The sequence below is a fragment of the Pristis pectinata genome, chromosome 32 (assembly GCF_009764475.1).
Source record: "Pristis pectinata isolate sPriPec2 chromosome 32, sPriPec2.1.pri, whole genome shotgun sequence".
Taxonomy (NCBI): domain Eukaryota; kingdom Metazoa; phylum Chordata; class Chondrichthyes; order Rhinopristiformes; family Pristidae; genus Pristis; species Pristis pectinata.
In genome coordinates this window covers 14,734,234-14,749,848 of record NC_067436.1, presented here as the reverse complement: position 1 = coordinate 14,749,848, position 15,615 = coordinate 14,734,234, and the positions used below count along the sequence as shown (strand labels likewise).

Sequence of the window (15,615 nt, the reverse complement as noted above, 5' to 3'; positions counted from 1 at the left end):
ACTAGGATGCTGCCTGGATTAGAGGGCATGTGCTATCAGGCTGGACAAACTTGGGCTCTTTTCTCTGGAGCGGTGGAGGCTGGGGGGTGATCTGTTGGAATTGCATAAAATTATGAGGGGCATAGATAGGGTGGACAAGCAATATCCTTTTCCCATTATTGAGCGATCCAATACCAGAGGACATGCATTTAAGGTGAGAGGGGGTAGGTTCAGAACAGACATGAGGGCTACGTCTTTTACTGAGAGAGTGGTGGATGCCTGGAATGCGTTGCCTGATAGGGTGGTGGAGGCAAATTCAGTGGGGGCTTTTAAGAGGGGCTTGGATGGGCACATGAATGAGAGGAAAATAGAGGGATATGGGCTATGTTCTATGTACCTGATTATGGGATATTACAAGGCATCTATGAGCAGTAGGATTAGTGGATTTCTGCAATTTTGTATCAGGGAACTTTCATGATTGAGATAACATTACAAGATGATTGTAGAAGTTACAAATCTCTACTGTAATTTTAATCACTTGCTGACTATCTGAGAACTGGCTGCCCTCTGGAGAATTTTGGGAACATGGAAGGAATGGTGTTTGGTTTATGGAGCTACTACAACTTGGGGTAAGATCCAAAATGACTGGAGAAAAGTTCATAATGTTAAAATTTCTGAGGCATGGGATTGGGGTGGGGTCAAAAGTTCTGGGGAGAATGGAGGGAGCCTGAGGTAGAGGACTGAGCCAAGATAAATATTTTAATTTAAAAAGTGCATATGTAGGGATCTCCAACTTACAGAGCTCCTACTCTTGACCCTTGCTTCCCTCACCTGTCAGTGGTTATTTAAGGATGAGCTAAAATTGTACCTCTGAGACAACCGTGCACTTTATATTGCTTGAATAATGCTTTGCATTACTGTGAGCCTTTGAGTCATTGGGTGCACTCAAAAATGTTAACCCATCATTATTGAGAAAGGAATGAAGGCTTTGGGGTATCAAAAGCTGTACTTGTTTTATCCTTAGGCAAAATGAAAGGAGCTTAAACGCCTAGGAGTTCATCCCTGGCTGGTAATGCTAGATGTACTGTATAGTAGCTGAAGTATGTTCTACTCTAGTTGTGAATCAGAGAATGAGGAGGATGCAGAGAGGCTTGAGGGGGGTATAATGAGGCTACATGAATTGGAAAGAACATGACAGATGGAATATCAGGTGGAAAAATGTGAGGTCATCCAGTTTTTTGTGAAAATAGAGAGGTGAAGTATTTTCTAAACTGTGAAAGATTGAAAAGTGTTGGTGTTCAGAGGGACCTGGGTGTTCTCTTACACAAATCACTGCAAGTTAACATGCAGCGGAAAGAAATGATTCGGCAGACAAATAGTAGGTCAGCCTCTAATGCAAGAGGATTTGAGTACAGGAGAAGTGACAAGAGGGAGCAGCATAGATGGACAGTTCAAAGAACTGCTACCTCGCAGCGTCAGAGACCCAATTCGATCCTGACCCCTGGTGCTGTCTGTGTGGCGTTTGCACGTTCTTCTGGTGATTGTGTGAGTTTCTGAGTGCTCTGGTTTCCTCCCACATCTCAATAACATGCCAGCTTGTGGGTTAATTGGCCACTGTAAATTACGCTAGTGTGTAGATGAGTGGAAGAATTTGGGGGGAGTTGTTGGGAAAATAGGGGGAATAAGAAGTGGGATTAATGTAGGATTGGTACAAATGGCCAGTTAATGGTCAGCATGGACTTGGTGGGCCGAAGGGCCTGTTTCCATGCTCTATTTCTCTATGATTCTCTGACACTGTTTGAAGAGGAGAAGTGGATATTGCCCAGGACCTTGGTCCACCTTCTTTTCAACCGAACGACTTCCCAGATCATGCTCCAAAGATCCACATTTTTTAGTCTGATGGAGAGTTTGAAATGAAACATGGACAAAATATACTGTTGAATGATTTATACAAGGACTGAAGTGTACGCCATAACATGAGGGGGTCTGAGCTTGTACACTGTTGTGTAACAATGTGTTGCATCTCATGACAGGAACTAAAGATGTGGAGGGAAGCATCATAAGAATTGAATGTGTGAAATGTGACATGACAAGATCTAAAGCCGTACTATACAACAGGGCAGTGCTGCATTCAGTTTGTCATTATCCATAGATAATTCCAAAGCATATTGTGTAAACTATGTTTGTGGCCACATCCATTGACGAGAATCTAACCAAACCATTTAACTGTAAACACCGAAATCACTCAGCAGGTCAGACAGCATCAGTGGAGAGTGAAACAGAGTTGATGCTTGACCTGCTTAGGGCTTTCTGCATTCTGTTTCAGATTTCCAGGATCTGCAGTTTATTGCTTCAGTAAGAGTGAATGCTACTGCTCGATAAAATCTCAGGGTGGGTGTGGATAGACTTTGAGTTGCAGTGTTACCTACAGAAGGAATGTAAGAGCATTGGAACAACTAGGGTGGAATATAAACACCAGCATTGAAGTATTGGATTGATTGGCCTCTGTCCTCTAGATTCTATGCAACTCTAGTTACACAGCTTTGCTTTAAATTGAAACAACATTAGCTGAAATGTATGTCAATATGTGAGTGAGGCTTGTTATAAAATAGCTTTAATTACAGCAGAGCTCAGAAAAGTTCCAAACTGTTTTATATATTTTGCCGGGGAATTAAAAGCAAAGCGAAACTGCTGTTCATAATACTTTGATTTTTTGTCATTATTAATAAATAAAAGTGATATAATGATCTTGCAAAATGAATGAGTTGTACAAGATAAGGAGCTGGTCATTTAAAACAGAGGTGTATAGAAATTTCTTTTCGCAGAGGGTGGTGAATCTTTGGTATTCTCTGCCCCAGAGGATTGTGGGTACAAGATCAGCAACAGAGTTTGAGGTGAAGGTCGATACATTTTTGGAAGATCAGGGAATTGAGGGCTGTGGGGAACTGGCACAGAAGGGGAGGTGAGGCCATGATCATATTAAATAGTAGGGAAGGCTTGAGGGGCCTGATGATTGACTCCTGCTCCTATTTCCTTGTGTTCTTCTACAATAACTTCTAGGTCAAAACATGATGATAAATTGGGCTCAAAAGACCTTTCTTGCCACTTCTCAATTTCTCTGATTCCAGGCCCACCAGGAAATCCGGGACCTCGAGGCATCATGGGACCGGGAGGTGCTCCAGGAGCCCCGGGTCCACGTGGGCCCAGAGGTGACATGGGCCCCATGGGTCCCACCCCTGATCTGCCCTCCATCAAGAGAGGAAGACGAGGTCCAGTGGTAAGTGAACTCTGTGTCACCGTGCTCCGTGACAAAGGTGCTGATCTCAGGAGTCACCTCAAAACCAAGACTCTCCACAATCCTGCCACATCTGCTCACCCCGTGTTGAGCTTCTTGAAACTGAGAGCCTGCTGAGCGAGGTGGAACTACAACTCCCACAATCCCCTGCATTTGGACATCCACCTACGTCAACTTCTCCCACAAGGTCGTGGCAGAAATGGCACTCTCTTGGAGGTCTTTCCTGAGCCACTGGACACTTGACAAATGTTGTCACTCACCAGGTAGCCACAGTAATTCCAGCTACTCTGATCCCTGGGGCATTTTGCTCAGGCCTCCTTGCCAATTAATGCAGTAACCTGTTATAAATATGATGCACTTTAAACATATCTGTTTTATTTCTAGGGTGCACCTGGCACACCAGGAAAGAATGGGATGAAGGTACAGTAATATTCAGTTCCTTCTCCTGGGCAACTTTTTTTGTTAAGAAACCTCTTTGTGGCTTGTTTCAGGCTATAAGTCTAATGCTGCTGGGTTGAATATTGCAGACTAATTAACACTCTAAATTACACATAATCACAGCACAGTAAAGCCCCATTCAGCAAAGGCCAGCTGCCAGTAATCCAGAGGCCTGGACAAATGGTCAGGGAACAAGTTCAAATCCCATCATAAGAACTGGGCAACTTAAATTCAGTGAATTAAATAAATCTGGAATGAAAAAGCTAGAATCATTAATGGTGGCCGTGAAACCACCAGATTAGCATGTAAACCCATCTGGTTCATTGATATTCTTTGGAGAAAGTGTACGACTTGACTGATGAGGCGACTGAATCTGAGAAAGTTTGAAACATTATGGCAAGTGTTTAGATTGCAAATGTTTTAACAGGTTTCACACACAGGCCGGTGGCTTCTGAGGTTGCGTTTCAAGGTGCTTCAGTTTCTCTTATTTTGCCTTCACCCCTCTCCCTCTCTGAGTTCCTCTCTCAGCATCTATCTAAATAAAATGGATAAGTCATGTCCATTGAATTGGACTCTAACAAATAGCTGGGGGTTAATAATCAAATCCAAAACAAGGATGCTTTTATTAGGCAGGGTTGTGTGAAGGTGAAAACAGCTCAGTGAAAGTAGATGAAGACATCGCATAATCCCACATCAACAAACTTGACAGGGACAATGTTGGTTAAGGTACAAGTGCTGGCCACTAAACTGGGAAGCAGGACTCTCTGGTTCGCCTGAAAACTTTAGGTTACTGGGCAAAAAGATGGCATCACTATCAGTACCACATTGGCAGCCTAGATTAAATGGCCCAGCTCCAAGAGTACAAGTTGAAATCCCAGCCTCTGGTACAGGAACAGTGGAGACTTAAGGCTGGCATTTGAGCAACGTGTAGTTTATGGGTATTGTGTTCCACTGGGTTGGCTCTGTAACTCAGTATTGTACTGGCTTTGTTGGTAGACTTGGCCATGCTGATGTGAGGTACCTTCACCTCCATCTGTTTCAATACCATTCCTGTTCTGGGTGTGTTGGTTTCAATGTGTTGTTCTTTACGCTTGTCTCAAGTTTCATCTGGCATTCTTCTGCTTACTACTGAAAAAACAGTGATACTTATGCACTCCAAATAAAAGATTGAATCCAGGATCTACTGACGCAGAGGGTGGGTTATGTTTTTACCTACTCATTGGAGATAGGTATTACTGGCAAGATCAGCATTCATTGTCCAATCCGAACATAGAGGGGGTTGATAAACCAACCTCTCAAACTACTGGTGACGTGGTTCATTATGGTTTGGAATAATTAAGTAGCTTGCTAGGCTATTTCAGAGAAGTTGAGTTAGTCATGGTTTTTATTCATTCATTTTTTTCAGCGTGTGGGCAAGATCAGCATTTTTTGCCCATCCTGAAGTGACAGAGTCATAGAGTCATACGGCATGGAAACAGGCCCTTCGGCCCAACCAGTCCATGCCAAACAAGCTAGTCATGTTTTCCTGTGTTTGGCCCATATCCCTCTACACCTTTCCTATCCATGTACTTTTCCAAATGCCTTTTAAGTGTTGTTAATATACCTGCTTCAACCACTTCCTCTGGCAGCTCGTTCCATATAACCAACCACCCTCTGGGTAAAAAAATTGCCCCTCAGGTTCCTTTTAAATCTCTCCCCTCTCACCTTAAACCTATGCCCTCTAGTTCTTGATTCCCCAACCCTGGAGAAAAGACTGTGTGCATTCACCCTATCTGTGCTCCTTGTGATTTTATGCACCTCTATAAGATCACCCCTCATTCTCCTACACTCCAATGAATAAAGTCCCAGCCTTCTCAACCTCTCTCTATATCTCAGTGGGGTTGAAAAGGTGGTGCTGCATTCCTTCTGAAGGTGCTCCCACTTTGTTATTGGGCAAAGAGTTCCTGAACTTAGATCCCCTGGCAATGAAGGAATGGCAATATATTTCCAAATAGTAATGCTGTATGACTTGGAGGGAAAGGTGGTGGTGTTTCCATGCACCTGCCCTTACTCTTCATGGTATTAGAGGTTATGGGTTCAGGGCCCAAGGCAAGTAACACAGTGCACCCATGGTGGAAGGAATGAACGTTTATAGTGATGGATGAGATGAAAATCAAGCAGGCTACTTTGTCCAGGCTGGTGTAGAGCTGTTTGAGTGGTTGTTGTGGGCTCTGGAGTCACATGTAGGCCAGACCAAGGACGATAACTTTCTTTGCTAAAGATCATTATTGAACCATCTCCACTGTATGATTAACAATGTAGTATAAAATTCCAGATTATTTAACTAACTAAACTTAAAGTAGGGGAATTTGAACTCAAGTTTTTAGTCCTTTAGTGTGGAATTCTGGATTACTAGTCTGGTAATTCAACCACTGTACTATATTCCTGGGTTAGCACCTAAACACACCCAGCACACATCTTAGTCTCCACACCTTCTGACTGTACTTGAGTTGTTGTATCAAACAGTTAGTAGCCAATCTTCATGACTCTGCCTAATCCAGACATTCAAGGACTAAATGGAGGAAAACTAGAGGCATCATACCAAGTGCTTAACAATTATTTTCAGCATGAAATACAGAATTTTAATAGATCGAGGCCATGGAGACCTAAGCACTGTTCATGCACATGGGAGGTTGATTGTAACTCTGGTTACCAAATGAATATCAAACTTCCAATTTACTGATTTTAGCTTGGAGGACTTTCCAATACCTAAGATGTTAACTAAACTAAACTGTATTGCTCCTTTAGGATCAGTATTTGTTGAACTTTTTATTCAGAGTTAATCCATTGAGGAAATTGGGACCCTTTAGTGGAGCTGAAATTGCTGATTCCAGTCCCCTTTTAGGCTCAATCCTTTGTCCTTTCTACAAAATCCAGGGTTTTTTTCTCTCTCTTCCTGACCTACCCAATTCTTTCTCCACCCTCTCCATCTGCCCATCACGCACACACTCCTCCCACTGGTCCCCCCCCCCCACCCCACTGTTCCCATCTGCCCTCCCCACCTCCTTCACTTAATTCCATGCTCCACCTTCCTCTCCTATCAGATTCCATCATCTTCAGACCTTTGTCGCCTCCACCTCCCACCTCCCAGCCTCTGTCACTATTTCCACTCCCCCCTCCTCCATCTGCCTATCACCCCCTCCTCACCTGGATCCACCTATCACCTGCCAGCTCTTGCTCCACCCCTTCCCTCCGCCTTTTTATACTGGCTCTCTCCCCTCTACCTTTCAGTCCAGATCAAAGGTCTCAACCCAAAATGTCGACTGGAGGCACAAGAGATTCTGCAGATGCTGGAATCTGAGCAACGCACACAAAATGCTGGAGGAACTCAGCAGGTCAGGCAGCATCCATGGAGGGAAATAAACAGTTGATGTTTCAGGTCAAGACCCTTCTTCAGGACTGGAAAGGAAGAGGGCAGAAGCCACAATAAGAAGGTCGGGGGAGGGGGAGGAGCACAGGCTGGCAGGGGATAGGTGAGTCCAGGTGAGAGGGGGAAGGTAGGTGAGTGGGGGAGGGGGAGATGTAAGAAGCTAAGAGGTTTCCCTCCACAGATGCTGCCTGACTCTTTGAGTTCCTCCAGCATCTTGCTTGTTGTTGCAGATTCCAGCGTGTGCCGTCTCTTGTGTCTCCATGTTTTCTTTCTGTTTAAACATGCAAATGCTGCCATTGAAGGAGTATCTTCAATTCAGAGCGGGTTAATTGGTGATTTGCACAGCTAGATATATTCCTGTTCTCAGTGATCATGAAACAAACAAGAGCAGGATGAAGTTGTTTACGGATGGTTTGAGAGCCAGCCTTTATAATTGATAAACTTTTCACTGTTCTTTTCCAGGGTGAGCGGGGACTTCCTGGACCGCGGGGCCTACCAGTAAGATAACCCAGTGTGCCTTAAAATAATTTGCAACTCTGTGTATATAAAAATCAGCACAGGTTTAGACGTCAATGGCCATGGATTTCTTATTGTCAGAGTGCACAGAAAGGAAAGCAGTCATTTCTTGTGGAGATCAATTTAAGGTTAATTGCCACACATTGGGGAAGCTGAAAAAAGTCCGATGGAACTCCCCAGCTGATAACCTCTCTCAGTGACAATAACTAACCTGCATTTGGTTGGTGTAGGGACTGTCACCACATTTTATCATTCAAAATGCAAACCAAGTTAGAAACAAGGCGTCAACACCATTATCCAAACTAGCCATGACTGTACAATGAGAAGTTGTCTTAGAAGGGAACGACATGTGATGAAACCTTTGGAAAATTTAAAGAAGGTATTTGTAAAATGAAATCCACGTCCCAAGCTTCAATGTTGGATATGTTCATGAAATACCGATGAATGAACAATGATGCTCTCAATGTAATGAACTAACTATGGCACATCAGTCAGAATGGCTTAGATCATACTTTGATTTAGGAATTAGCGTTCTTGGTTTGGGGACTTTGAGAGATGAATTAGCTCTGCAACATGTAAAAACATTCGAATATATATATAGTATAGTCTTGGTGCAGTGGTTAAGTTACTGAACAAGCAAACAAGCAGAGGCCTGGACTAACAATCCAGAGAAATGTTCAAAATAAAAAACAGAAAATGCAGGAAATACTCAGCAGGTCAGGCTGCGTCTGTGAGAAGCGAAACAGGGTCAATGTTTCAGGTTGAAGAACTTTCATTTGCTGAGTACTTCCTCATTTTTATTTTGATTTCCAGCACCTGCAGTTCAAAAACAAGTTCAACTCCCACTGTGGGAATGGCGGAATTTAAGTTCAGTTAAAAATAATCAAAAATTTAAAAATAATTAAAGAAAATCTTATCTTCCTGACGGTGACTGTAAAGTTACCAGATTGTTGTAAAACCCACCTTGCTCACTAATGTCCTTCAGGGAAGGAAATCTGCTGTCCATAGCACTCTGCACTGGCTGTCGTATGGGTGGGTCATAACTGAATTGGCCCAGTGGACCTTTCAGTTGGATTATAACTGCTATATTACTGCAGTGGTTGAAATAGGTAGCTCACCATTATCTTCTCAATGGCAGCCAGGCATGGGCAATAAATGTTAGCATTACCCATGACAACACATTCTGATATATGGATGAATTTAAAAATCTATTCTGCCATTCAATTAGATCATGCCTAATTCCTCTAACTCCACCTGCCCATCATGGTTACATAACTTTCTCTATACTTGCCCTACAATCTCAGTTTTGGCCTTTTCAATTGACACTCTCCCCTGATGCGCACCGTCCTATATATGTGAAAACGTGTTTCCTAATATTGGGACTGAAGACGGGAGGTTTTGAGAGACAGGCTGCGAATAAATGAGCTGGGCTGATGAAAGGAACGTCAAGTGGGATGAACTGAAGTTAGAGCATCCCAGGGAGCTATGTTATGAGAAACAGATGGAGGGTGGTTCTTACTCATGGTATCTGGGATGAATATAAATGCTCCATATATTTCTAAAGAGGCTTGACATCAATAAAGAGCATAAATAAGCATAACCATCAATGTCACTAAAAATATAAACCCTTACTGCTTTAATCCAATAAAACACAGTTCTTTTCCCACACCTCCAGCTACCAGTACTGGCAACACTCTGAAACTGAACTAGACTGTTTGCAGTCTTGGTGTCATGTTTCACCTTCAGATCAGCTTCAGGGCACGTATCCACACCATCACTAAACCCACTTGTCCCAACCTCTGCAGGATTTGACTCTGCCCCTATCTCTGTCTCAGCTCGTCGGCTGCTGAAACCCTCGCCCAAGCCTTTACCTCCAGAAGCATCTATTCCTGGATGTCATCCCATGGAATATTCTCACTGCATTCTCTTTCCCATCTGCAAACTAGAGCTCATCCAAAATCCTGCTGTCTGAGTCCTAACACACCAACTCCCATTCGTCTGTCATCCCTGTTTAATGACCTTTGTTGGCTTCTGATGAAACAGCGCCTTGATTTTAAGATATTTATTTATTAGTCACATGTACATCAAAACCCACAGTGAAATGCTTCTTTTTGCATTCCTGAGAATGTGCTGGGGGCAGCCCGCAAGTGTCACCACTCTTCCGGCGCCAACGTAGCACGCCCACAACTCCTAACCCGTACGTCTTTGGAATGTGGGAGGAAACCGGAGCACCGGGAGGAAACCCTCGCAGACATGGGGAAAACGTACAAACTCCTTACAGACAGCGGCCGGAATTGAACCCAGGTTGCTGGCACTGTAATAGCGTTACGCTAACCGCTACACTACTGTGCCGCCCTCATCTTTTTTTCAGACCTCTGTATGATCTTGTCGCTTGCTATCTCTGAGATCTCTGTGCTCCAATCACTCCAGCCATCTGCTCAACCCCGAATTTAATTGCTCCAACACTGACAGCTGTGCTTGCAGCTGGCAAGTTCCTAAATGTTGAATTCTCTCCCTAAACCTCTCCACCTTGTATTCCTCGTTTAGGAGATCTGTTAGAATCTACCTCTTTGACCAAGCTTTTGGCTATCAGAGTTTTAAATATGAATGGATGGGCAGCTCAGTAGCACAGCTTGTAGAGGAACTACCCCACGGCTCCAACGACCTGGGTTCAATCCCAACCTCTACTACTGTCTGCGTGGAGTATGTATGTTCTCCCCATGACTGCACGGGTTTCCTCCCACATCCCTGCAGGTCGGTAGGTTAATTGACTGCTCCAAATTGTCCCTAGCATTTATGGTGGAATCTGGGGGCAGTTGATGGATTGTAGGGAGAATGGATCAGGTTTTTCTGAGTGTGCTGGCAGAGACTTGATAGCATGTCCTCCTTCTATGTCACAATAAAAATGAATCCAGGGATGTGGGATTTGTGCATGAAAGTGGTGCTGAGGGTAAAAGATCAACCATGATGTGATTGAATGGCAGAGCAGGTGCAAGACACCTAATGGCCTAATTCTGCCTCAATTTTTATGTTCTTAACCTTAATGCAAGTGCTCCCCAGTTTACGAACTCCCGGCTTATGTACAGCCCATACGTACGATCGAATGTTCAAGAGACAGGCGGGATGGGTTTGCTGACTGCTCTGGGGCCGCGGGCATCTTCTGCAGGGTGGGAACTTGGATCACAGCCGTATTTCCGATTTGTGAGCTGTTTGGGTTACGGACAGTGTACAGGAATGTAACCCAGTCGTAGCCTGGGGAGGACTTGTATCTCCTTCTATTACTCAGAGGATCTATATTTATTGTAATATTGATGACTATGCTTATTTCTGCTCCTTATTGTCTGCCAAGCCTCCATGGAAATATATGGAACATTCACATTCATCCCAGGTACCATGAGTAAGAACCACCTTCTATCTGTTTCTATCCCTAACATAGCCCTAATATATCCTTGTGTTTCTCAGTATCATATTTTGTTTGCTAACGCTCCTGCAAAGTTGTTTGGTTCATTTTGCTACATCAGAGATACTATATAAAGGAAATCAAAAACTGCAGATACTGGAAATCTGAAATACAAACAAATACGTTAGAAACACTCAGCAACTGAAGAAGGGTCTTGGAGGTGAAATGTTAACTCTATTTCTCCTTCCACAGATGCTGCCTGACTTTAGAATGAAAGTTGTTGTGGCTATGGTCAGCCATAGAAGCCGGCAGCTACATGGTCTTCGATCATTCAGAACCTGTTTATTATTGAGTGAGCTTACACAAGGAGATAGAATTAGGGTCACAGTACAAGTGTGCAGGAGGACAAGGTGCAATCAGAAGGACAAAGTGAAATCAGTCCTTTATTCTAAGTAATAAAGTGCATTAATTTTAAATAAATGATTCTAAATTATATGAAATACAAATCAACTGTTGGTCCAATCAGGTGCCAGGACAGGTTGAGGAGGTTGAGCACCTGTTGCTGTTTGTTCTGCACTGGAGAATGATTCAGAAACAAGGAACCTTTGCATCAAGCACAGTATCAGATAGAAATGGGAGACCAATCTCAGAAGAGTGTTGGGTTGAACTGAGTTGGATTCATCTACTATAGTCTCAACTGCCTGCACTTTCCTGAGCTCCATCTGGAGCTGTCTAGAATCTGCCTTTTAACTATTATCTCTTGTTCATTCAAGCACTGTGCAAGTCATTCTAGTTTTGATGTGTGCATGGCACATGCATAATGTGGGTTAAGTGTGTGCTGAATGCATATTGTCCATATGACACGGTGAGTCTTTGTGTGTTGTGGTATGCACGTCTTTTGTGTGTGTGTGTGTGTGTGTGTGTGTGTGTGTGTGTGTGTGTGTGTGTGTGTGTGTGTTGTTTCATGCAATCCCATTCCACTGAAGATTCCATGCTTAAGAACCCCATCAATGCCACTTGATCTGCTGAGTGGCTTCCAGTATTCCTAGGTTTACTTTATCTAGAGATGTTAAATTATCCCCATGCACAGAATTGCGTGATTCCACACTGAAGGTAGAAGACCTTTCTGCTGTCTCAACAACATTTGCACAAAAGCAACAGCTGCTGCACCTGGAAATATTTTGTTTTCTCTCCAGTTTAATGCAACTTTGATGTTACACATCATAGATTACTGACATGCACAAGTGCCTTTAACTTCAACACAGGAAGTCTACAAAAGCATTAAGATAAAACAACAACATAAATGGAATCTGAAACAGGTAGGGAAAAAAAGGTCAGGCTTTCTGTGTATGAATTTATGTGTTAAAGTAACTACTGTACACACTGAACATAAAAAGAGGCTTTAGATAGGACATTTTAATTATGGCTTTACCTTAAGTGTCAGTGGCATTATGTGATCAATGATAGTAGTTGCATTGGTGTGTTTCACAGGCAGACCAGAATCTGAATCAATGCTTAGAGATATGGAGGAATCTTTGTGTTCCCCAATACCATTCATAAGCCTAAAATGTTGCCCAATGCTGTCCAATACATTTGCAACTGACCATGGATGGCTAAGTAGGAATCCAAATGAGGTTAACTGCATTTCTGATTAGAAAATAAAAGAAATGAGCAAAATCCACCCTTGCTGGACATATGTAGATATTCCTGGGAGTTTAGAATGACTTGATTAAAGACGTCAAGGGAAACTGATGGGTTGGGAAGAGAAACAATTTCTGTTGATTGGAGAGTCTAGGATCAGGGCTGGAACTTTTAGGAGTGAAGTTAGGAAAAACTCCGAGATGCAGGGTATTGGAGAAATTTGGAACTTTCTTAACACTGGGTCAACTGTAAATTTAAAGTTCGAGGTTGGTATGATTTGGTAATCCAGATGGGGAAAGCCAAGTACATGGAGTTGGGTCACAGATAGGCCATGATCTCACTGAATGACAAAACAGGTTCAAGGGGCTGGACAGCCTATTCCTGTCCTATGTACCTGGGAGCATGACCTCAACAACTGTGTTTACACAGTGTCTGCATATACACTATAACAGTGATGATACTTAAAAAGTGCTTTGTTGATTGTGAAGTGCTGGAGGTCATCGTGAGGCCATGAAAGGCTCTTTAGTAATTCTATTTATTTCTTTCTTCAACCTTTCTACATAGGTGTTGGTGGAAATGTATACTGGGAATATGCGTGTTTTGTTTCCTCTGTTATTGAATGATGTGGAGCATACACTTATTTAACAAATGAAATTGGCAGATGGAGTTTTAATCTGGCAAGTGTGAGGTGTTGTGCTTTGAGAAGTCAAATGAAAGGAGAAAGTATACAGTTAATGGTAGACCCCTTAATAGCATTGAGATACAGAGGGATCTCGGGGTCCAGGTCCATAGTTCACTGAAAGTGGCTATCCAAGTGGATAAGGTGGTAAAGAAGGGGTATGGCATGCTTGCCTTCATTGGTAGGGGTGTTGAGTATAAAAGTAAGGAAGTCATGGTGCAGCTAAATAAAACTTTACTCAGATCGCACTTGGAGTATTGTGTGCAGTTTGGTCGCCCCTTATAAGAAGATGTGGAGACTGGAGAGGGTGCAGAAGAGGTTTACCAGGACGCTGCTGGATTAGAGGGTATGAGCTATAAGGAGAGGTGGACAAACTTGGGTTGTTCTCCCTGGAGTGTCGGAGGCTGAGGGGAGAACTGATAGAGGTTTTTAAAACTATGAGAGGCATAGATAAGGTAGACAGTTTTCCCAGGGTAGAAAAGTCAAACACCAGAGGACATGCTTTAAGGTTAGAGGGGGGAAGCTTAAAGGCGACGTGAGGGGCAAGTTTTTTACGCAGAGAGTGGTGGTGCTTGGAGTGGGTTACAGGGGTAGTAGTGGAAGCAGGCAGTTTGGTGGAGTCTAAGAGGCTTTTAGACGGACTCGTGAATATGAAGGAATGGAGGGATGTGGATGATACACAGGAGGAGGAAAATAGTATAAATTGGCATCAAGATCAGCACAACATCGTGGACCAAATGGCCTGTCCAGTGCTGTACTGTTCTATGTTCTAAATGCACATGTAGTGCATTAATCCATGTTTGATATCAGTTGGCATAGCTAAAATGCTTTTATGATAGTCAACGCCTGATCTGGGCATTGTCTCTGCTAATTCAACTATAATTTAACATACAATAGAATTATCTGCTTTCAAGATGTGTGAGAGATATTTTGGTCTTGTTCATTCTCAGTTGGTCAACTTGCTATGTTGGCTCCAAACCCTGTTTCTTATCTTACTCAACTCATAGGCATGAAGAAATCCATCCTCCTATGTGGGAGTACTGCCACATGTTGAGAATAAAGTCTTACTTTTAAGATCTGAAGGAAATAGAATAAAACGCTCACTTAAGCGAGTAGGAAAGTAGGGAGTTGCTGTGAAAATTGATCATTGAATATTATCGGATGAATTTATTTTCAGGGTCCCCCCGGATCGTTTGATTTCCTCCTACTGATGATGGCTGACATCAGACACGATATAATCGAACTTCAGGAGCGAGTATTTGGTGAACGACGGGGTATCACTCTTGACTCTCTGCCCCTAGATGCACAAGATATCGGATCTGGGCAAGAGGAGGTGGTTCCACAGAGTCCACCAGTAGCAACAGGTGACCGACCTTCCCTGCTCTATTGTACATGCCTTGGTCTCATTGTACTTCTTGTGAGAGTTAGTTAGATCAATCAATATCTATGGATTGTGCCACAAACTACTTATATAAACAAAGTGAATGTATTATGCTTAGCTGATATTTGTTTGTTCCAAGAGGGAAAGTTAAACTCTCTGCCCACATCCAATCCCACTGACATTCCTGTCCTTATCACTCTGTCCTCCACTGCTTACCTCAATAGTTAACTATCTTCTCCTTCTTTACAACGATCAACTCTGCATCTCTTCCACCCTGTACCTCTTCTGCTGATGTTTGACCCTATGGTCTGGATCTGATTCCAACCCAAAGCCTTCTCGACATCTGCTGTCTTTGACCACACCTTTGGTCACTTCCACTACCTAATCCTCCACAGATAAGGCACTTGAATGTTTTATTTTGTTCAAAACTGATTGGAAGTGGCTGCTGGATGAGATTTGCTCCTGATTGCTGGCTGATATCTGTTCTTAGCTCAATGGATAAGCGCTCTCACCTCTGGTTAGGAGGCTGTGGTCTCAAGTCCACTGCGAAGACCTGAACGTACATTTACAGGCTGACCATTTTAATGCAATATTCAGAGAACACATACCAATCTGTCCCTGGAAACACAAGTGACTGCAGATGCTGGAATTTGGAGCAACAAAAAGCCTGCTGGAGAAACTCAGTGGGTCAAATAGCATCTGTTGGGGAAAAGGAATTTTCGACATTTCAGGTCGAAACCCTGCAGGGATTTCTTTCCCCTCCACAGATGCTGCTCGAGTTGCTGGGTTCCTCCAGCAGGTGTTTGCTGCACCATCTGTCACTAACTTACACCTCTCATGGTTTTAAAAGTTCCCGTGGCATCATTTCATAGAACAG

General features: G+C 43.2%; 1 protein-coding gene across 1 annotated transcript in view; it reads left to right on the top strand.

Moving 5' to 3' along the window:
- Window positions 1-15,295, top strand: part of LOC127585166 (collagen and calcium-binding EGF domain-containing protein 1-like) — a 169,435-nt gene extending 154,140 nt beyond the window's left edge. The window contains exons 8-12 of the mRNA XM_052042381.1: window positions 3,108-3,256; window positions 3,659-3,694; window positions 7,584-7,619; window positions 14,535-14,721; window positions 15,261-15,295. Of these exons, the coding sequence (XP_051898341.1) occupies window positions 3,108-3,256; window positions 3,659-3,694; window positions 7,584-7,619; window positions 14,535-14,721; window positions 15,261-15,295 (443 nt within the window). The remainder of the gene's footprint in view (window positions 1-3,107; window positions 3,257-3,658; window positions 3,695-7,583; window positions 7,620-14,534; window positions 14,722-15,260) is intronic.
- Window positions 15,296-15,615: the final 320 nt, after the last annotated feature.